Source organism: Rhinolophus sinicus, linkage group LG18 (assembly GCF_036562045.2).
Source record: "Rhinolophus sinicus isolate RSC01 linkage group LG18, ASM3656204v1, whole genome shotgun sequence".
NCBI lineage: Eukaryota > Metazoa > Chordata > Mammalia > Chiroptera > Rhinolophidae > Rhinolophus > Rhinolophus sinicus.
The window spans coordinates 9,469,282-9,490,315 of record NC_133767.1 but is presented as its reverse complement, the minus strand read 5'-3'; the positions used below and the strand labels follow the sequence as shown (position 1 = coordinate 9,490,315).

The window sequence follows — 21,034 nt, the reverse complement described above, 5'->3', positions numbered from 1 at the left end:
CTCCTCCCGGCGTGCCTTGCCGCACGGAGGCCGAACCCGGAAGTTCCAGGCCGAGTGTCAGGAGCCAACGTGTCCTAACGGGTGCAGCGTAGAATTTGGGGACATGGTTCTGCCCGGCCCAGCGCTCTGCCTCTTCGACGTGGACGGGACCCTGACGGCTCCGCGGCAGGTAGGCGACGCCCGGCAGGCTGGAGGCAAAGGCTGCGGAGCCTCCTGCTGCTCTCAAATGGGGCTAACGACCCCCCCAAGGTGGGCGTGGAGGGGCGGCCAAGCACCGCCCACCTTTTCTGGCGGAGCTGAAGTCTATACTGGGTGGTGACCTGGAGGGATGAGAGGAAGACCTCAGTGTCGTGGGCGCGCGGCTGCTGGAGGAGTAGACGGCTGCAGCCGGTTTCTGCTCATTTAAGGAAAAAAGCGGCGACGGAGGAGATGCGGGGGGCGGGGGGAGTCTAGAGTAGACGGCTGCACCGATGAGAAGGCGTGTTGGAGGTTTATTGTTTTCTGTGCAGGGATGTAGGGTGCTCGTCAGCCTGCAGCCGTTATAACTGGTTTCTTCTGGGAGCCGTTCTAGTCCCACAGCTGGGGGGGGGGGGGTCAGAGCCAAGCAGTTAGTTTTTAAGCTCGTTCCTGTTCACTCTTTACCTGTCTCATCACTCAGGGTGCTTGGAGATGGAACAGGGCCGGAAATCTCTTGAGAGCAAGAAACTTGTATTGGGTCGGAAAACGCAGTGGTGGACTGTCACTGCAAGCCCTGGGTTTGACCCCCAGCTCAGCCCCCTTACCAGCCATGTGTCCTCCTCAGTCCCGGCACCTGTGGGCTGTGCTTTGTAGCCTGTTAAGATTTCACATAGGTTTTCAGGTGGAACAGACCTGGTAGGTTCTCAGCTTTACCTCTTGACAGCTGTGTGACCTTGAGCAAGTTACCCAGCCTCAGCATCTAGGACTTTAAATGGGGACGTTACCTGTTCCCATGTGGTGTTTGTGAGGGTTGAATGAAATCAAACAAGTTCATGAAAGTCTCCTGGCACACAGTAGGCTGTGTTCAGTAGTACTTAATACATATTAGCCGCCTCCATTACTCTCTTCACCTGCCCCTAGAATAGGCTGGGGTGATTGAGGAGACCTAGATTGTTACAGGCTGCCTGCTGAGAGCCTCCTAGGACTCCTGTGAACTTGCTTCCCACGTCCAGATTTTGTTCCTACAGGCACATACAAGTTTCAGTTAAGACCAACATTCGTGAGGACGCACCCTCTGACCTCCCCCTTGAGGAAGCACCCTCTGACCTCCCCCTTGCACAAACTGGTCACCGACCATCAGCCATTCGCACTTGAGACTGGGCCCAAATGGCCTCACTAGCTTCAGGTTCTATCCTTTACCTCCCTTAGTCTTGGCTGGGTGGCAGCAGTGGTGTGCTGCAGAATTCCACAGCAAATGTGTGTGACCTTAGACACGTCATTTTAACTTTCAGGGCCACATGTTTGATGTATCTAGTGAAGATATTCAACTGCAAGTTCTCCAAAGGTCCCCTTTGACTCAGATTCAGTGATCAAAACACACTTGTGGGTTGTCAAAAACCCATAGTGGTCTAGAGCCAAGCAATCATTGTTTGTAAAGAGTCAGATAGCAAATACTTCTGTCTTTGCCAACCATAAGGTCTGTAGTAACTACTCAGCTTTAATGCAAAAGCAGCCATAGACCATATGTAGACACAGCGTGGCTGTGTTCCAGTAAAACTTTACTCACTTACTACAAAAATAACTGCTCAATTTGGTTCATTGGCTGTAATGATCTAGGGTTTATATTCCAAGCCTCTTTACACAATATGATTGGACATTTTCAAACTTTCTTCTTTCATCCCAGGTAGGATAGATGTTATTACTATTTTAAGCATAAGGAAACAGACTCACGATTGTCGCCGGGCCTCAGCACATTGTTATTTACTAAGATTACCATTTTCTACTCTTGTTCTAAGGTGGAAGCTATTCTGCTTGTTGGATATGTCATTCGGGGAAGTGCTCTGACACCCAGACGGAATCAGGTTATATAAGCATAAGGCATGAAATAGCAACAAAAGCAGGCAACCCACAGTGTATTCCCTTCAAACATTTGAAACACGACATTCATTGCAGTGAAAATAAATAATTTTAACACTCCAAAAAATCTGTAATTAAGAGAGAATTGTTTCTATGTGCTGGGTGCTCTTCGTAAAAAATAAAAATATTTTAGCAACAGATCTATTCATTTTCCAAATTTCCCTTCCTTGATACGTGCATTCTCAAACATTGAAAAGCACAATACCGTCAGGAAGCAGAAGACTAAGTATTATTTCTCACAGCTGCTAAAACAGGATATAACCTAAACAGGTAAATTCTAATTAGAATAGAACCCTGAGCTTTGCCCGTTTCACTGTTTTAATAGAATTCTGTTGTACTTAACACTCCCAAGAAATGCCATTCTATCTAAAAACAGTTGAGCCTACACAAAGGGAGACATAAATCTAGGGGAGTTGCTTTCCAACTTTCTATCATGAAAAATTGCAAACATGCAGAATCACTGAAAAAAACAGTACCCAGAATAACCATATCCCTACCACGTAAATTCCACAGTGGTTGCCATTGACTTTGTCTTCTTTCTGTTTTTTCATCTTTGCTGTACCACTTCCTAAGCTGCAGTCATCACGGTATTTCGCCCCTAAATATTTGAGCCGGCATCTCTTTAGGACGCGTATCGTAACCACAGTATCGTCATCACACCACAGAAAACCATCCCCAATTCCCCAGTATTTAATACCCAAAGACCAGCAAACGTTTCTCTGTAAAAGGCCAGATAGTAAGTAGTTGAGGCTGCGCAGGCCATGTGGTCTCTGTCACAACCACTCAACTCTGATGTTGTAACCAGAAGTGAGCGGATGTGCCTGTGTGCCAGTCACGCTTCACACAGACAAGCAACGGAGCTGATTCTGGCCCATAGTTGGTATTTTGTTGACTCTGTCTACTCCAGTCAGTTTTCCTTAATTTCCCCAAAAAAGTCTTTTATAGTTGTTTGCTTTATCAGAAGGTGAATTTTTCACATTTTTCCATCTTAATTTCAAGCTTTTGGATCTTTTTGGATTTATGAAGAATTCCTTGTAATTGTCAGCACAGAGAGTTATTCACAATAATTTTGCTCTAAAGATCTCTCTCTCTTACGATGGGATGTAGTTTAGATACTCTGTTGTGGTCACAAACAGCTGGGTCTTACTTCCTGTTAAATATTTGCTGCCTCTTCCTGACCACAGTACCATTTAGCTCAGCGGTGTACACAAGAGTGAAGATAAATTTTACCCTTAGGCTTCTGTTTGGAGATGGAAGTGTTGCTGCTTCTATTGTTGTTAGTATTACATTTTTAATATTTTGCAATCAAAGGAGTCTTCCCCACTTCCTCCCATTCTGCCCATCACGTCTGAGTAAACTTCTTGGGGGACTCAGAGACCCCTTTTCACAAAGGTCATTGACTCACCGAGGCTGCTTGCGCCGTTGTAGTTTTTGTGTAGTAGGTCGTGATTCCACGGGAAGATGGAGAAAAGATTGCACTCTAAGTCCCTCTGTACAATTTTATTTTATTAATCATGTGATTGTATTACTCTAACAAGATTTTTTTAGCAAAAGAGAAGCTTGAACTCTAGATGTTTATATACTGAAATTGACTTAAGTGGTTTTTTGGCTTTTGTTTTTAATGTCTGCTGACTTCATTTGTAAAGATAGTCCATGTAAAAGTACAGTTAAGATGGCTAAAAGTAATGAAATCAGACTCAAAAATTAATTGTGATTTGTCTTACTACAAGGATATCCTTTCATCTTAGTTTATAATTTGTTTTGAATTAGTACACAGTTTGGAATTTAATGAGCATAAAATTATACCATTGAAACCACTGTTTATAGAAAGAAGCATTTCTTTTAGGAGAGACTGAAAAAATCTAGTATTGTCGCCCCAATAAACTTCAATTAAAAAAAAAATCTAGTGACCTTTTAGGCTTTGTGTTTGTATAATTATGGTAAACCGACTATGGACTTCCTCTTTAACCTGATTGTTATTTTATTTTCGACCCAACACTTTAAATCCATAAATGGAATACAGTGTAGTACTTGAAAGAAATGCACTCGATCTGTGTGTACGGGACTTGGAATGACCACAGCTTAATGCTGTAAAAGCAAGTCACTGCACAAGACATGGAATGAGTCTACTTGTGTTTCAAAAAGTAAGACCTGTTTCTGTACGTGCATATAGCCAAGGATATAAATGCATAGAAAAGTAGCTGGACCAGTACACAACAGCTGTTAACCTATCGTTTGTCTTACATAAGGTAAAAAGAAGTAAAATTTAACAAGTTTTCTTTTTCTGGTTAGAAGTTGATGGCCCCAAATTATAGCTCAACTAGTTGGACGGAGCTACGGGCCTAGAAACGGAATTGGCACGTCTGAGTGAGGAAGGGTTGTATTATGTTGTGATTTTAGTCTCCTGCTTACTTTATGGCTTATAACTATTGTGTTTTCCTTTTTGCAATGCAGAAAATTACCAAAGAAATGGATGACTTTCTACAAAAATTGAGGCAGAAGGTCAAAATTGGAGTCGTAGGCGGCTCGGACTTCGAGAAGGTGCAGGAGCAGCTGGGGAATGATGGTAAATGACACTTTGCCAGTTACCTTTTGAGGAAAGATTCACTTCTTATGAGGGTATTGGGACCTGTGGCCATGAAGTAGCATCGGCAGCCCTAAGCCCTCATTCCCATGTGGCAGGCTTCCTGCTTCTTGGGGGAAACATTTTCTCTGCCTTTGACTTTTCCTGTTTTTAATCCTGTAACTCAATTGCTGGAGTTGTTGGTGGAGCACCTGGTGCTCAGGTACATGGATCGATTCACCTAGAAGGGGGTGTGTGTGTGTGTGTGTGTGTGTGTGTGTGTGTGTGTCTTTGCCGGAACAACTTCTTGTCCCCATCCACTGCCTTTCTAGTCTCAGCTCAGGCCCCATGTCCTAACTGTCCTTGTCACCCAGGCATTGAGGTGCCCTCTGGGTCTAGGGGCCTCTTGTCTGTTGCCTTAGCACTGTGTTTCCCAGAGTTCCCTTAGTCATGAGTCACCTGGGCTCTTCCCCCACTTACTGAACCCCAGGAAACTGGAGATGCCTCTGGGCCCTTCACTGGAGAGTCTGACTGAACAGGTCTGCAGAGCCTGGGAACTGGATTTTAGCAACAACACCCAGTGGATTCTAATGCCCAGCCCTGCTAGTGTAGTTAGCACTCTGAGTATTGCAGACTGTCTGGTTATAAGTTTATCTTGAAGGCTAGACTGTGGATTATTCATCTCGTAGCCCCAGGGCCACCAGGGTGCCTGGCCTATCAGAAGACTGGGCAGAAAGACAGATGAATTGATCATTCTTTTCGCCACTGTTGGCATTTTTGTAACTGAGCAGAGTTTGTCCACCCAGCACTACAGAGCCAATTACACTGACACGGGTGCAGTGAAAGAAATTGGCATTTATTGTATAGCGCTACACAGTGGGGCATGGGCAGCCTGTGCTGGAAAAAGTTGAAACCCCCAATGGTTTACAGACAAGGGGTTTTATAGAGCAGAAGTCAGGCGTAAGGGGTTTAGTGTCGTGGGCTGTGTTGATTGGTCAGTTTTTGTGTGTGTGTGGTTTTTTTTAAATTAAAGTTTATTGGGATGACAGTGGTTAGTAAAGTTACATAGGTTTCAGGTGTACAATTCTGTAATACATCATCTACATATCACATTGTGTGCTCACCACCCAGAGTCAGTTCTTCCATCATCATTTATTTGATCCCCTTTACCCTCATCTACCACTCCCCTCCCCCGTTAACCTCTGGTAACCACAACTATTGTCTATGTCTATGAGTTTTTGTTTCTTTGTTTGTCTTGTTCCTTTGTTGCCTTCAGTTTTATATCCCACAGATCAGTGAAATCGTGTGGTTCTTGATTTGTTTCTGTCTGCTTAGCATAATGATCTCAAGGTCCATCCATGTTGTCGCAGATTGGTCAGTTCTTATGCAAGCGTCAGCAATCTGATTTATTCAGCTTCTGGTGGCAACCTGTTCGGGGCTACCTGCCTGTGGCCAGGTGGCTCTGAGCAGAAGGAGAGGTCCCTAAGACATCTTGAGGTTGTGAACCAGTGACATTATCTCAAGAGCAGAAAAAGAACAGAGTCACACATTTCATGCTTCACAGGCTACATTCTTCTGTTATCTTAAGCAGAGTGTATCCTCGGAAACTTGCTACAGCAAGCCTATGGGCCCCAGGACATGACTACATTCCAGCATAGCTGTGACTTTTAAAAAGGGCTAATGTGATCATTTTAACTAAAAGCTAAATTCTAATAGTCTGTTATGATTAGCTGTTGGCTTCATTTGGGGCCAGATAATTCTGTTGTCGGGGGCTGTCCTGTGCACTGTGGGATGTTGAGCAGCACCCCTGGCCTCCACCCACTGGATGCCAGTAGCGCCCTCACCCCCAGTGGGTGCAACAATCAAAAATGTCTCCAGACATTCCCAAGTGTCCTCCAGAGGCAAAATCACCCCCAGTTGAGAACCACTGTTCTGGATGTAGCATCTCACAGTCCAAATCAGTATAGGCTGTATTTATTGAACTCATTCCTAGAAGAGTAATTTATGCATTCCCTTTAAAACTCTCCATTTCCCTTACACTTAATTTGCCTTCTAGGTGCTCTGCTAGAAACGCTGTAAATCGCATAATGACGCACGTTGAGGCCCAGAAATCTCTTACCTTGTCTTGATTGCCCTTTCTGCCTCAGACTCAGGGGCTTAGTGTTAATGTAGGACAGTGTCCAAACATTTCAGAGCATGTGAGTCAAAACAACAGTCAAAACATACACAACTGGGCCGGCCTGGTGGCTCAGGCGGTTGGAGCTCCGTGCTCCTAATGCCGAAGGCTGCCGATTCAATTCCCACATGGGCCAGTGCCAGATGGCTCAGTTGGTTGGAGCGCGTCCTCTCAACCACAAGGTTGCCGGTTTGACTCCCGCAAGGGATAGTGGGCTGCGCCTCCTGCAACTAACAATGGCAGCTGGACCTGGAGCTGAGCTACGCCCTCCACAACTAAGATTGAAAGGACAACAACTTGACTTGTAAAAAAAAAAAAAGTCCTGGAAGTGCACACTGTTCCCCAATAAAGTCCTGCTCCCCTTCCCCGCCCCCCCCCAAAAAAAACCACTCACAACTGCAAGAAGGTTGAAGACCCACCTGTGTCAGAATCACCTGCCGAGATCCAGAGGTGGGGACCCACCCAGTACACACACTGGGAATCTGCATTTTAGCACCTGAAGGTTGAGAATCCGTTTAGCGTTATGGGCAGGGTTTCCAAATCTGACTGCATGTGAGAATCACCTGAAGAGCTTTTTTTTTTAAATCTGATTTTTAGCCTGGCCCCTGCACATTCTGATTCAGAAAGTAGAGCCTGCAAATCTGCACGTTTTCCTCCCCCACCCTGGTGATGCGAATTCACGGGGAGCCCATCTTTATAGACGGCCAGTCTAACGACAGACATGAAATGACCCATCACCAAGTTTCCAATCTCCTTCCTAGTCATCATCTTTTAAATTTGTAATTAAGAACCTTTAAAAAAAAAAAATAAGGAGCTTTTTCCCACGCACCCCACTCTATGAAGATAAGGTATTCTTTCACAGTTCATGTTGGCGTTGAATAGTTTTATTGGTGTTAATTGTTAATCAAGAAATAGAAACACACGTTTCAGTTCATTGCACTCTGTTTTCTTTTGTTTTGGTTGCAGTGGTTGAAAAATACGATTATGTGTTTCCAGAAAATGGCTTGGTAGCTTACAAAGATGGGAAATTCTTGTGTAAACAGGTAGGTGCTTGAGTATCCAAACTACTAGATACCACTAGGAAAATGTTTTCCAAAAAGATGCTTGACACTGAGTGCCTCTGGGGAAGGATATTTGGGAGCAGAGGAGCAGGAGTGGAAATGAATCTTCACCCTGTTTTTTACATTTTGAATGTCGAACCATAGGTCTATTACATATTCCAGATTGTTAACTATATTTGTATCATTGCTTTTCAGGATACTTAATCTAATATTTCTATGTTGAGAGCAGAGACTAGGGCAGGCTGCTTCACTACAAGTATATTAGAGCGACTGTGTCACTCTTATGAGTATTAAGATCATTCTGTTCAGACATAAGAGAAAGCCAGAGTGGAACAAGTACATTTTCTGCCAGTATCTGTAGATACTTTAATTGAATAAAAGCAGCAACGATAAACTCTTTGGCCTTCCATGAAGCATTTGAAAAATAACGAATGCAAACATCTTGACTAACGAAGCAGAAAATGCTTTTGACGAGCCCTTTCTGGTTTGCCTAATGTTTTCAACCAGAGAGCAAAGGGAAAGAGGGAAAAGCAGTGGAGCATGTCACCCTCGCTGCTGCGACCCTCAGCTGATAGTGGCTCTAAGACCTGGGTTTGTTGTGAAGCCATTATTTATATGCCTCCCACGGATTCAAGTAACTCCAGTATTTTCTTTATCTAGAATATTCAAGGTCAGCTGGGTGAAGCCCTAATCCAAGATTTAATCAACTACTGTCTGAGCTACATTGCGAAAATTAAACTCCCAAAGAAGAGGTGGGTTTGCTTTTAACCGAGCGGCTCCACTGGAGTGTGGAGCAATGTCATATGGTGGTGGGTTGGTGCTCAGTGAGGTCCAAAGCCCAGTAAGGGCTCACTGGAAACCTGTAAAAGCCAGCGGCAGAAGGATGGTTATATCAACAACGGTGTGTCCACAGGATGGAAGTGGAAAACCATCTGCCTTCAGAGGCTGTCAGTGGGGGAAATGCCTGTGAAACAGCAAGATGAAAAAGGCAACATAAACCCCACCTGGAAGTCTCAATCTGGAGGCCCCCACGCTGAATTCCCACACAAAGCTAGGTTGGGTTGGCCAGTTTTTAAATCGGAATTAATTACTATCATTTACAGTCTGGCTTCACCTTGTAAAATACCTAGATTTCTGGCTTCTGTTGCATCTGACCTGTCTTTCACAGGCCACTGCTCTCATTTTTCTGACCTCTGCAGGCATTTGATTTGAGGACCTGCCTCTTGCTCTGGATTCTGTTATCTCAATTCCCTTTTTAAAATGATAATAACAGTAATGTACATACACGCCCACAGTTAAAAGATTGGCAGGAAATGGACCTATATGCTAACATCGGCTCTTTCTTGGTGGTGAGGGTACAAGTGGTTTCTTTGCAAAACTTGTCATTTTGTTCTCAGTGCACTTAATATGTGACACCCGGATGATCAGGGGGAGAAAGGTTTTTTAAATGGCCGTTAAACTTCAGGACGTGCTGCACTCTCAAAACTATCAGAATGGATGGGATATGTGCCCCTGCTCAGAGGGCAAGGGCTTCCCTCGTCACATTAGTCCCCCGAAGGGTTTGGATGAGACAGGCCAGACCCAGCTTGCAGCTGGATGATGGCACGTGAAGGTTCCTTTTTCTCTTCCGTCTACTTTCATCTGTTAGAAATTTTCCATAGGAAAAGGCGAAAATGTAACGTATAACCCAGGTCAGCTTAATCTTTACTTTGGACTAAGCATTAAGGGAGGATTTTTTAAAAAGAGAAGGCAGAGTCCTGTCATCGGAGAAGTTGTCATCCAGTGAGGGAGACCAATGTTTGCAGCTGTAATTCCAAATTAGCATGAGATGCCCAGTGACTTGGAGCGGCAGAATGGAGACCCACCTTGATCAGCATTTGCCCACATTTCTCAGCAGCACTCACGGGCCCCACATAGGTCAGGCAGGCGCAGTAAGACTTCAGGGAGGAGTCAGAGAGAGCGCCATCCTCTGCCTTAGGAATTGCCTGTTTGTCCATCTGCAGTGTTGCCTGACTAAATAGTGTGTTTCTGGGACCTCTGTCCTGTTTCCCTCTCCAGGGGGACGTTCATTGAATTCCGAAATGGGATGTTAAATGTGTCCCCTATTGGAAGAAGCTGCAGCCAAGAGGAACGGATTGAGTTCTACGAACTGGATAAAGTGAGTCCTTCTGAAATGCCCCGGGTTTGTGAAGATCGGGTGTGCCGCTTTGTAGCCGTAGTTGGGAGTGTGCTTTCTACACATCAACGCAATAGACAATCAGTATCTTTTTTGTTTTTCTCAGAAAGAAAATATACGACAACAGTTTGTAGCGGATCTGCGGAAAGAGTTTGCAGGGAAAGGCCTCACGTTTTCCATAGGTATTGTATATCCAAATGGGTTTCAAGCTTTGCCAGGAGTTTGTGGTGGGCTGGTGTGTCCTTGAAATTGTGGGCTATGCCCAGTCTGTAGGGGAAAACCAGGCTCCAACGTGATCAGCCGTGGCAGAGATTTGCCCAGCTAGGAAGCGACTTATTTCTCGGCTACCGGGCTTGGTTCTCAGTTCTTACCCAGCAGAATTCTCCTGGTCAAAACAAGAGCTTCTTGCTTTAGTGGAGAGTAAGAACTTCTCACACCTTGGGGCAGGAGACAAACACGTTAGTGAGCTCCATAGCAGAGAGGTGTGTGGGAGCCTCTTGGAGAAGTTAGACTATATATGTTTACATACTGTTTGGACGGCAAGGAAACTTCAGGCATCAGCTGGGTTGGTTCTACAAATCAAGAAACTTAGGCCCAGTAAGGAAAAGGGACTTACCTGGGTTCACCAAGCTTTTATTAACCTTGGCCAGCACGTGGATATTTCCAGTGGCTGACAGACTTCTTCCCGCAACACTCATCTCAGGCTCGTTTCTTTGGTAGAATATGCCTGTCGGAAATCAGCAAGCTGATTTCTCCTTTCGGAGCCAATGAATCACTACCTAAAGCGCTCTCATTTGACTAGTTCTAATAAATACTGGTTGTAGGGAAACTGGAATTGCAGAGGGAATATGTATAATAGATGAAGGGGTGGATTCTTAAGTATTCTTGAACTGTGAGGTGAACATCTTTCTGACAAAGCTTTCAAAGGGTTGTTGTTGCCGGTGAAAGCTGCCTGTAAATCCCCTCCCGTGAGTTTTATTTTTCCTGCAAGATGGACCGGCTGCTTCCGGGCATTGTCCACGGAGAGTATGTTGAAGCTGGAGATGAACACAACTGAATGAGAATCTCAGCAGCTGTTTCCCCCCCAGCATGCTTCCTTTAAACCCACCGGCCTGACAGAGCTTTAATGCAAAGGCATTTCTCACCCTGAGCTGATACTCCTTTTTAGATTGTAGGTGACATCATGTTGGAAAAACACAACGTGGGATGAATTTCTAGCACCCATCCCTGGAGTAGTATAGTATCAAACATCGTCTGTGGCAAGCCAGTTGCTGACGAGTAAATTGCACATTTTTTTTTTTCAGTGACACGTCATTAAGCCCCCTTTTCACCTTTAGCTTTTGTGTTTCCCCTCCCCCCTTGGCAGGAGGCCAGATCAGCATTGATGTCTTTCCTGATGGATGGGACAAGAGGTATTGCCTGGGACATGTGGAAAAGGACGGCTATCAGACCATTTATTTCTTTGGAGACAAAACCATGCCAGTGAGTACGGAAGCGATTTTGCAGTTTTGTTGTTCGGTTTGGGCTTGAAGGGAGAAAATGGACGAATGGGCTTTCTTCCCCTCCACCCACGCTTTACCCACGGGCGCAGCTCAACCTGAGTGATGCTTCTGTCCTACGAGGGGGGTGTGATTAAGGCCGCGTCCCCTCCGTGCTCAGACACCTGACACCTGAGTGGAGAATCGAGCCTTTCAGTTGGCTTTTGAATTAAATATTACCCGCCTCAAGTGCCTTCCAGAACACCTGTCCCAGTGCTGTCAAATTCTCTGCATTTCAGAGCCCGGCCATTTTTATTTTTCCGCAGTGTTTTGTTTCCCAGGGGCATTCATTTCAGTTGGCCAGTTAGGAGTCGTTCGTGATAGGCAGACAGGGAGTCTCACAGTCTGAAATTCAGGAGCAGGCACCAGGGACACTTAAGAGGTGAAGTGTCAGTCCTGGGCATCACACACGGGACATGGGAGCCCTCCCAGGGGGTGTCGGAAATCCCTGGTCTGGGACTGAATCTGAACCCAGCAGGGTCCGCTGTTCAAGTCCAGCACCGCAGGAGGAATCCATAGGAGGAGTTTCCCCAAAGGCATCGTGGCTCTACTTGGGACACGTGGGTCCCCACGGAGGTCGGAGAGGTGCTGCACCCATTCTCGCTGCCCAGCCTCAGCCTCGGTGTCTCCCTTTAAATTCCTGTTGCCCTCTGTGCCTTCCTGCTGTTCTCACATGCCGCCCAGCCTGGTGGTTACCTGGCCATCAGGCGTCCCACTGCTCCCAGCAGTTGCATCGTACGTGCTGCCTGTCCAGACCTTTTCATCCCTCCGCTCTCTGGTTCACGCCAGAATGCTTGCTTTTCTGCTGAGGTCTATCCCCGGTAGACCTGCCTTTCAGCAGGCTCTCCACATCGTCTTCCTGCATGAAAGGGACTTCCGGATAGTATAGCTACGTGTCATGTCCTCCGTTCAGAATTATAAAACGGGGACTCCAAAGGATAAGTAACTTGCCCAAGGTCACACAGCTAATGACAGAGCTGGCGGTTCCAGAACGGACTACCTGCCCGTTAAATGAGTCTGCTTTCCAGTCTACACACCCTCCCTCCAGTGGCCCGGGAAAGATTCTGTTCTGCTTCCCGGGCGACCGTGGTGCTTTTCAGGTGGTTTATCAGTCAGCCTTTTTTCTGAGTGACAGAATGGTTTATAATCATATCCTCTCGTGGCTGTGCTCTGGATGCAGAAGTACTTTGAATTCTTTGACAAAACCCACTATCTTGACTCGATATCTCTAGAAAAAGTAAGCTCGTGAAATTACACCCAAGAGTGAAGGAACGGCCAGCAGCGTCTTCGGTCCTCCCAAGTTGGTGCCATTTCTTACAGGCTGAGGACAGTTCTCAGGCGAAAAGCGAGTGTTCTGAACTGATGATGGTCTTGCTCTGTGTAAATAGCTGTCGGAAGCGTCAGGTGGGGCTTTACAGAAAGGAATGTGGTTCTGGAGAGGATTGGAAAGTGGCTTCTTTTGGGAATTCTTCATGTGGGAATTAGAGGTTTTCTATTCTGTCTAACCACTGCCATTACCGCACGTTGGTGGTTTTTCTAAATCTAAATCTTTTTAAAAATGGATGTTATTCAGTGTTTTCACCCGTGATTCTTAAGTCATGTGCATACACGTTGTAGAAAATTAGAAAAAGTATAAAGAAAGAAGTATAACTCACTTGTAGTCACAGCCGACGTGCCTCCCAGCCTCCTCTCTGACCAACACGGTCTCAAATGTAGGACCCCCCCCCCCCCCCGCACGTCCACTGTTTTATTTTCTGCTTTTGTTCTCTTACATATTTTATTTCCCCCACGTTAGTGAGTCTTTGAAAACAAGGTTTGGATGGCCGTAGAACATTCTGTCACTTAGGCATAGCTCATTTACCCATTCCCCTAGCAGAGGCACTTTGGGATTGTGGTTTTTTTGCTGTTGTAACTAACGCTGGTCAACATTCTCCATCATTCTTTGTCCTCCACTCGGATCCTTTTAGTCAGTGATGTCCTGGAAACGGGAGTGAATGGTCCAGCTATCAAACTTTTCAACAGCATATCAGTGCCTGCCACTTGAGGCACAGAGCAGTTCAAATACAGGCTTTAAGCCTCTTTTCATATTTGGGGATAGACATTTTGAAAGCTGTTTCCTCTGGTAAATGTTTTTGCTGGCTTCCAGAGCATCCGAACTAAGAGCTGTCACTAAAAAGCCACTTCTCTGCTGGGCACTCCAGGCTCAGAAGCCTGCCTGACCCCTCCCCTCTCCCAGCCACGCAGCCTCCGTCTGCTGGGATCTGATGTTACACAAAGGGTGGAAGGTGTCGGCCCTCACTTTTAAATAGTTGTCCATCCTGGAAACCCCCTCACCCTTCTCATCAGCCACAACAACCAGGGTCTGTTAAAACCCAGCTTTGAGTTCAGCCTGGGGCTGGGGGTCTTGGTTTGCTGCAGGGAAGAAGAGGGCCAGGGCATGGAAAGACACCCCCACACTGCTCCGCATGGCTTTCCCGGGGCTACACCCTCCACATCGCCTGCAGCCTTTCTGAATTCTCAGGCAAGACGCTTCTGCGGGTCTGCTGCTTGTTGCCAAAACTTCTTGGCTCTAAGGCATTTGCAGCATGAAAACATTCTAACCCTTTGTGACTGTGAACCCCTGATGGACTGACTCAGCTGTTCCCCTTTGGGTTGGACCAGGTTAGAGGTTCTGAACCCGGCTGAGGAGCCCCCACTGGCTCCCCTGTGGGAGGGCGGGAGGCAGGGTGCTCACCGGACCACAGGCAGCTCGTATTCACTGGGGTCCGTGCGGACCTGCCTGCCTCCCTTCTGAACACCAGATTCCATGGCCTCAGAGGTGCTGAGAACAGGACAGTGGCTGAGGGGACAAGCCCTGAGGAAGGAGCCACAGCTCTTGTGTTCAGGGAGACAGGCCTCGGGCCCCTTGGAGTGTGGCTGGCCTCCCAGAGTCCCCAGAATCAGCATTTGGGTGCACTCCCGTGCCAAGGCACCCCATGTAGCTCTGAGCCCATTTATACACGAGGCGCTTGTGCCAGAGCTATCAGCAGAGCTTGAAGGTCACCCGAGGGACGTTGGCCTGCCAGCCAGCTCGCTTTCCATCACGCCTCAGGCTTGTTCATCGCTAGGTCCCAAGCCACTGGTTCTCAGTCCTGAAGTACATTAGAATCGTGTGATCGCTTTGAAACCCTCGTGACCCTCAGGCCAGGGTTTTTATTGTTTTAAAGCATAAATATTGGCTGTCTTTTAGGAAAATTTAGTACAGTTATCTAAGGGCATACATTTTCAAATCGATGTTGTTTGTGACTAGTGTCGACCCCAGCTGATTGTCACACATCAAGAAAGCAGCCACACCCTGCACTCAAGCGCCTGCCCTCGTGCCCTAGTGTATGTACCAGCCCCGCTGTGGCACAGGGGACGCTGAGCACCTGGCAGCACTTGGCTGGTGTGGCTCAGGAGCTCTGAGGACATCCTGGGTCTCTGGACCCAGTACCTTTTCTTTCCCCAGTTTTAACTGAAGCACTTGTAAAGCTTCCGCAGTGACTGTCAGCTGCCGCCAGCCCAGGGCAGAGCCCTCAGTTTTGTAGCCATCCTACCTAGACATTTGATAAACGCTTGTGAAACTGATGCCGGGGCAACGTGCACCAGCAGCACGAGTCTGAACTCCAAGCTGTAGAGAGTCTGCCTGTGCCTCTGGCCGGTGTTCACGCAGCCAAGACCTGGAAGTCGGCAGGCTGGCGAGCAGGGCACACAGGACAGGGACACTCTCAACACAGTCCCCTGTGTCTCCAGCATCAGAATAGTCAGGGCTCACTGCGGTGACAGTGTATGCAGAGCTGGGGTGGGGGAGAGATGTTCCTCAGCCCTTCCACCCCCGCCCCGTCTGAACACAGCAGATAGCCTTCTGTCTCTCGTCCCGGCCTTGGCCTGGGAGGAATTTAAATATTCATGGGCCGTTTGCACTGAGCCTCTCCTGTGGGCCCATCACATACACTCTAACAGAATACGGAATACTGGGTTAGGCATCCCTTTGCCCCTTCACTCCCTCGATCTTCTCGCGGGAACTGGCTTTTGTTTTGGGTCTTGGAGGAGGCTGAGCTTCCTCGCCAGAGTCTGGAAACCTTTGGTGCACGTGCAAGTCCAGTATCTGAAGTTTCTGGTTGTCTGAGGCCTCTTTATTCTAGAGGCCACACTCTCACTAACTCAGTGTTTCAGCTCCTCTTCTCTTCACGTCGCTCGCTCTGACTCTGGTTTGCAAGCTCTGTGCAGCCTCAGGAAGGAGCCCACCTTATCCCCCCCCCTCCCCCAATGCCTTGAGAGTCACAAAAGAGGAGGCCAGGTATCCTGGCAGGAAGGAAAGGATGGTAAAGGCTGATGGGGCGTGGGGTGCACTTCTGCCAGCTCCGCTGCCCTCTGAAAACAAGCAGAGCTGAGGGGGCTCACAGCCCAGCCCAGCAGGGGGAGGTTTTGACCCTCAACCCGGCTTCCTTAAGTGAAGGTGAGTTACACAGCAGCTCCACACCCCATCCCAGCAGGACCATGGAGCCTCATGCAAAGTTAGGTATCTTTCAGCTCCACTCCCATCCCTGCATGTGACGTCCTGGCAGCTGTCAGTCCTTTTTGCTTGAGGCTGCTCTCCCCAACTAGTGGCTTTGCCCTCACGCTGCACCCTGGCCGTCTGCAGGGCCCTCCTAACCGCTCTGCTTCTGCCTTTGTGTCCTCACTGGTGCAGTTTTCTGGTAGCTTCGCAGAAAGTCGCAGGTCCTTACTATGACCTGCGAGGCTCTCTGGGGCCTGGCTGCTGCCTGCCCTTCCAGCCTCACCCAGCAGGTTCTCGAGAGCTGAGCTGCCTTCCCCACAGGTAGTCAGTGACGTGGCCCGTCCCTCACTTCCTTCAGGTCTCTGCTCAAAGGCTCCACCCTCGTCCCTCTAGGTTCCCTTCCCTTCTGTCCTTTGCAGCCCTTTCCTGCCGATGAAGCTGGAAGGCAGCCCTTTGTCGTTTGTGCTTTTGTCGGCCCCCCTCTGTCTCTTTGCTGAAAGCATGCCAAGCAGGGAGCGGTTGCACAGCCGGGTGTGTTGGGTTGGTTCATAGGTGACGACTGACTCCTCCCTCCTAAGTCGGTGAGTGACAGGCAGTGAATGTGTCCCAGACAGATGTGTGCCTTTTCTGGACGGCGCAGGCGTTGGTTTCTCCTTTGAGCATACTTCTCTGTGGTGGTGTTTTTTTAATGAGAAGGACTAGAACTGGTGTCATGTTCACTTGTTTATTAGGTAGTAGTGCTGCCCGTGAGACTCAGGGCCTCTGAGTGACGGCCGCTCCACAGGCTCCTGAGTGGGCCTCGGGGAAGGACTTTCCTGAACACAGCGCCAAGGTCACGTCGTCCTCACACTGCACCTTGGGCCCCTGCAGTGGTGCCTCCTGAAAACGGGAACTTCACCTCTACTTGGGGAAGCCGTCTGCTGGGGGATGGGTTCTTCTTAAAAAATGAGAGCAGTAGTCATTTCAGGTGTCAGGCAGCCCTTTAAAAGGATGTCAGCTTTTCCTTCAGAATATTTGAGGAAAAACAAACAAACATTCTCAGCAATTATTTTCATGGTATAATGAATTAATTGACTTTTCCAAGATGGTGAATGAAGACTGCTTATCCAATTTTACGAGGAAAATCCAGGAAATTCCCTAAGAAGACAAGCAAGGGCTTTCCTGCAGTGCTGGGAACCAGCGGGACGGGGGACCCATAGTTACAGGACACCCCCCCCCCCCCAGCTGCGTGCCCAGCTCCTCCCACATACGTGTCCTCACAAAAGCACAATTCCTGGAGGCACACCCAGTGAAATAAGGTGTGAAAACACCCAGAAAGCCGAATTAGGGGCTGACACAGTGATTGCTTTCTAGGGGCCTTCCCCAGATCCCATGCTCTCTTCCAGTAACCCCCACTTTACAGGTGGGGAGTTGCCTGCAGCAACCCCTAGTCAGGGGTACAACCAGGATGTCAGTCCAGGGCCGCCCGGCTCACCGTGGCCCGGACACCAGCCACGTGTGCTGTTTCCATTTAAATCAAAATCAAATTCCGTTTCTCTGTCCAGCCACACAGTGAGTGCTCCATATTCACGTGGCCAGTGACCTCTGTCCGCTCAGAGCTGAATGGGTCCACCATCACAGAATGTTCCGAGGGCAGAGCCCTGCCACACTCCCTGGCACTTGTGAGAAAAGTCTGGGCACGGTTAAAACAAACCGATGGCAGTGAGAAGTCTGTCACCTGTCATGCTCGCTTTCTTTATAGAAAAAAATAAGCCTCAGTTCTGCAGAACATAATGAGTTCTTTCACTGGCATAATTACATGTTCCCAGCTAAATTGCCGTTCAGTGGAAGGTGATAAACCCTCTCTCAGTGATGACTGTCTCTCAGTTTCCAGAGAAACAAGGTAACAAGAAAGCCCCTCCCTGCCCATCAAATGGCAAGTCCCTCATTTCTCTGGCAGCCCCAGGGCTACAGCAGCAGTGGCTGCATCCGTTTCATGTCTTCACAGGGTGGAAATGACCATGAGATCTTCACAGACCCCAGGACCACGGGCTACACTGTGACGACACCCGAGGACACGTGCAGGATCTGTAAAGAGCTCTTCTCCTGATGTCCCCTCCGGGGACTGGGAGGGAGGCCCTGCTGACAAGCCTGAAAGAGTCCTTTTGTGGCCCACCCAGATCCCACCCTCACAGGCCCACAGGACATTTATAACCAACCTGGGACAAAAGTTTAAAAACACTTCCTGAAATGAAGCATCCGCTTGATGGGGGCTCTGAACCCAGGGCATTGCGGTCATTAGGTGCTGTTCAGCTAACTGACCGTGTGTGCTGTTTTTCCACCTCACTTCTTGGCTAGGAGCCACCAAGCTCAGCATGGCCTGTGGCCAGGTGGCCCGCCAAGGGAACTGACCCCGAGCAGTTTGCATCTCAGCTGGCCTGGCACGCAGGTTAGCTCTATATACACTACACATCGAAGAGCTGGTTCTGTAAGCATCAAAATGGGAGGAAGGAAGTCTCAACAGCCCCCGTGGAGAATGGGCACACAGCCCTTCCCTGGGTGCTGGCTCTGAGCCCAGGTTCAGGAACACTAATTAGGGCATCACTTCACCAAAAGAACCTCGTTACTGGGCCTGCGGGGCTTCCCAAGGGCCCTGTGCACCTCATGCGCCTCGAGTTTTTCAGGGATCAGGTGAAAGTCTGGATACTTCACAGAACAGCTTTTAACAAGTAAGCATGTTCACCCTGTTGTCACCAGACTCCACCTCAGCGCTTGGGAGCAGCCATGGTTGGGCCTGGGACCCCCTCTCCTCCCTTCCACATTTTGCAAGTTTGTGAAACTGGAAGACAGCTTTCCAAGGCAACGGTTCACATGTCACTTTTTAGCATCTGGAAATGTTGGGACCCACAAACCCTCCACGGACTGGTGCTGCTTCAGGCCACAGCAGGGCCTCTGCTGGCAGCTCCCACCAACCTGAATCTACCAGGTGCTTCCATCGCAGAGGACCCTGCCCCCCCTCAACCTTGAGCCCCAGCTTGTTTTGGTTCTGGGTCAAGTTGGGTGAAACCTGCCCACCTTTACCACACACGGTTGACACTTCAGTGGTCCCAAAGACGTGCCATCGGTGGCATCTTGTTGAATTTTGCAAATGATACTGTAATGACCTTTCAAGATGAAAAGTAGCAAATTAAAATGCTTTTACTTTCCTGTTTCTCATTTTGATTACTTGTTTCCTCCTTGTTAAATAAGTGGTGAAGTGAAAGCTTAGCTCTAACCTTGGATCTGGAAGGAAATCTCAGCCCTTCTAGGGCTGCGCCTCTCTGATGCTCTGTCCGCCTTTAGGCTGTTGTACACGCTGACTGCAGGGTGCAGGCCCTTCCAATACTCTTCAGCCCCACTGGTTCCCAAACATCCTGGATCAAAGCAAGACAACCAGTCTCGCTCCACCTTGTCCTAACCGTTGTCATGGGAGACGGGCCCGTTGCACAGGCTGCCAGGCCGGGCCATGAGCTTCGGATTACCAGCGGCTACTTCCGACCCTTGGGCCCCTTGCCCCATCATCCCCCGCTCTTTGCCTCTGCACTGTCAGAATTGCCTCAACCTGCAACTTTCTTCTCATCCCAGTCCAGTCTTCCCATCATTTCTTCCATCTCCTCTCCTTAGACATTTCGTAACCTCCCCCAGCCAAGCACTGTGGTGGGGGCGTGAGTAATAGCTACGCAAGTGTGAGGCGCTGACTGGTGCCTTACAGATGCTCCCCGAGCGGCAGGCTCTGTCGTCGGCAGGAAACAGCAGGTCTGCCAAGATTCCAATCCTAGTTCTGCGGCTGACCAGCTGTGCAACTTAGGATGTTCGTCTCAGCCTCAGTTCGCTCATCTGTCAAATGGGATACAGTCCCTAGCACATAGGTGATTCATTTCAGTAAAGCCCTTTGGACACCCCGCCCCCAGGAACCCTGTAAGGCCGGACTCAGCCCTACTTGACAGATAAGGACGAGCTGTCATTCCCTCAGCCTTGTGGAGTTCTCAGGATAAAGACCCCATCACCACAAACGTGAACATGGTGGCTACGTGTTAAGCAAGTGGGAGTCAGCCTGGAGCTGGTAAGAAAGCAAGCCCCGCCCCAGCACGACGGAAACTGAGCGGGTATTTATTTAACCCTGGACTCAAGGTCACTCAGGGCTTAGGAAGCTGCAAGGGCTAGGCCTCCGCAGAGGACACATGGGTGGAAGGTGCCATGGCTACTGGAGAGGCCACCAGAAAGGTCCTTCTGCACCTCCTGAACCCGATCCTGAGGGAGGAGACGAGGTGTGACAGCAGGATGGGGAGTGACGAGGGGCCTGCAGACTGGGGCAGATGTTGCGGCTTCAGGCAGGCGGGTGGAGGGGGCTGTGAATCACTTCCTTTCCAAGAAGTGCTTCCTCTTCCTCTTCCCCCAAGTGCTCCTAGATCTCGGGCAGCCAGGCCTCCAGGCTCCCTCCCACCTACCCCTCTGGCACATCTGGACCTCATTCTGCGCCTTCACTCCTTTCCAGAAGCACCTGCAGTTTTCCCCAGCCCTACTTCATGCCACCTGTGTAATACTCAGTGTCGCACGTCCACAAATCTCATAGTTTTGAGCTAAATTCCGCTCACAGTGGCCTCTGCATGAACAGGTTCAATGGGCTGGTTCTAATTGTTCCTAATACACTTTGAAAATCAATGTAGTCTTACAATAAACATGTTTGCCTGTGTACCACCAAAAATCATTACCTACCTCCCTTAAGAAACAGTGGCCGGGAAGCGACCAGCCTGACACAAAGTACCTCCCAGAGCACGTCCCACCCCCTACCCTCCTGGAAACCAAGAACCGGGCCGTCTCCTGCTCTGAACTTCCTTCCATCTGGATTGCCTTGTCAGGGTTCATCCTCGCATAAAGTGTAAACGCAT

General features: G+C 48.6%; 1 protein-coding gene across 1 annotated transcript; it reads left to right on the top strand.

Moving 5' to 3' along the window:
- The first annotated feature begins 11 nt into the window (after window positions 1-11).
- Window positions 12-19,317, top strand: PMM2 (phosphomannomutase 2). The gene is made up of 8 exons (XM_019754101.2): window positions 12-169; window positions 4,549-4,660; window positions 7,800-7,876; window positions 8,555-8,646; window positions 9,953-10,052; window positions 10,177-10,252; window positions 11,437-11,552; window positions 18,115-19,317. Exons 1-8 carry the CDS (start codon window positions 104-106, stop codon window positions 18,214-18,216), a joined length of 741 nt encoding a protein of 246 aa, XP_019609660.2. The 5' UTR covers window positions 12-103; the 3' UTR covers window positions 18,217-19,317.
- The last annotated feature ends 1,717 nt before the right edge of the window (window positions 19,318-21,034 follow it).

Bases quoted from the DNA above. Each gene is read 5' to 3' on its own strand.
- PMM2 (XM_019754101.2), top strand. From the start codon at position 104: ATGGTTCTGCCCGGCCCAGCGCTCTGCCTCTTCGACGTGGACGGGACC. The intron at 170-4,548 runs GTAGGCGACGCC...TTTGCAATGCAG, and splicing joins CCCTGACGGCTCCGCGGCAG to AAAATTACCAAAGAAATGGA. The intron at 8,647-9,952 runs GTGGGTTTGCTT...TTCCCTCTCCAG, and splicing joins ATTAAACTCCCAAAGAAGAG to GGGGACGTTCATTGAATTCC.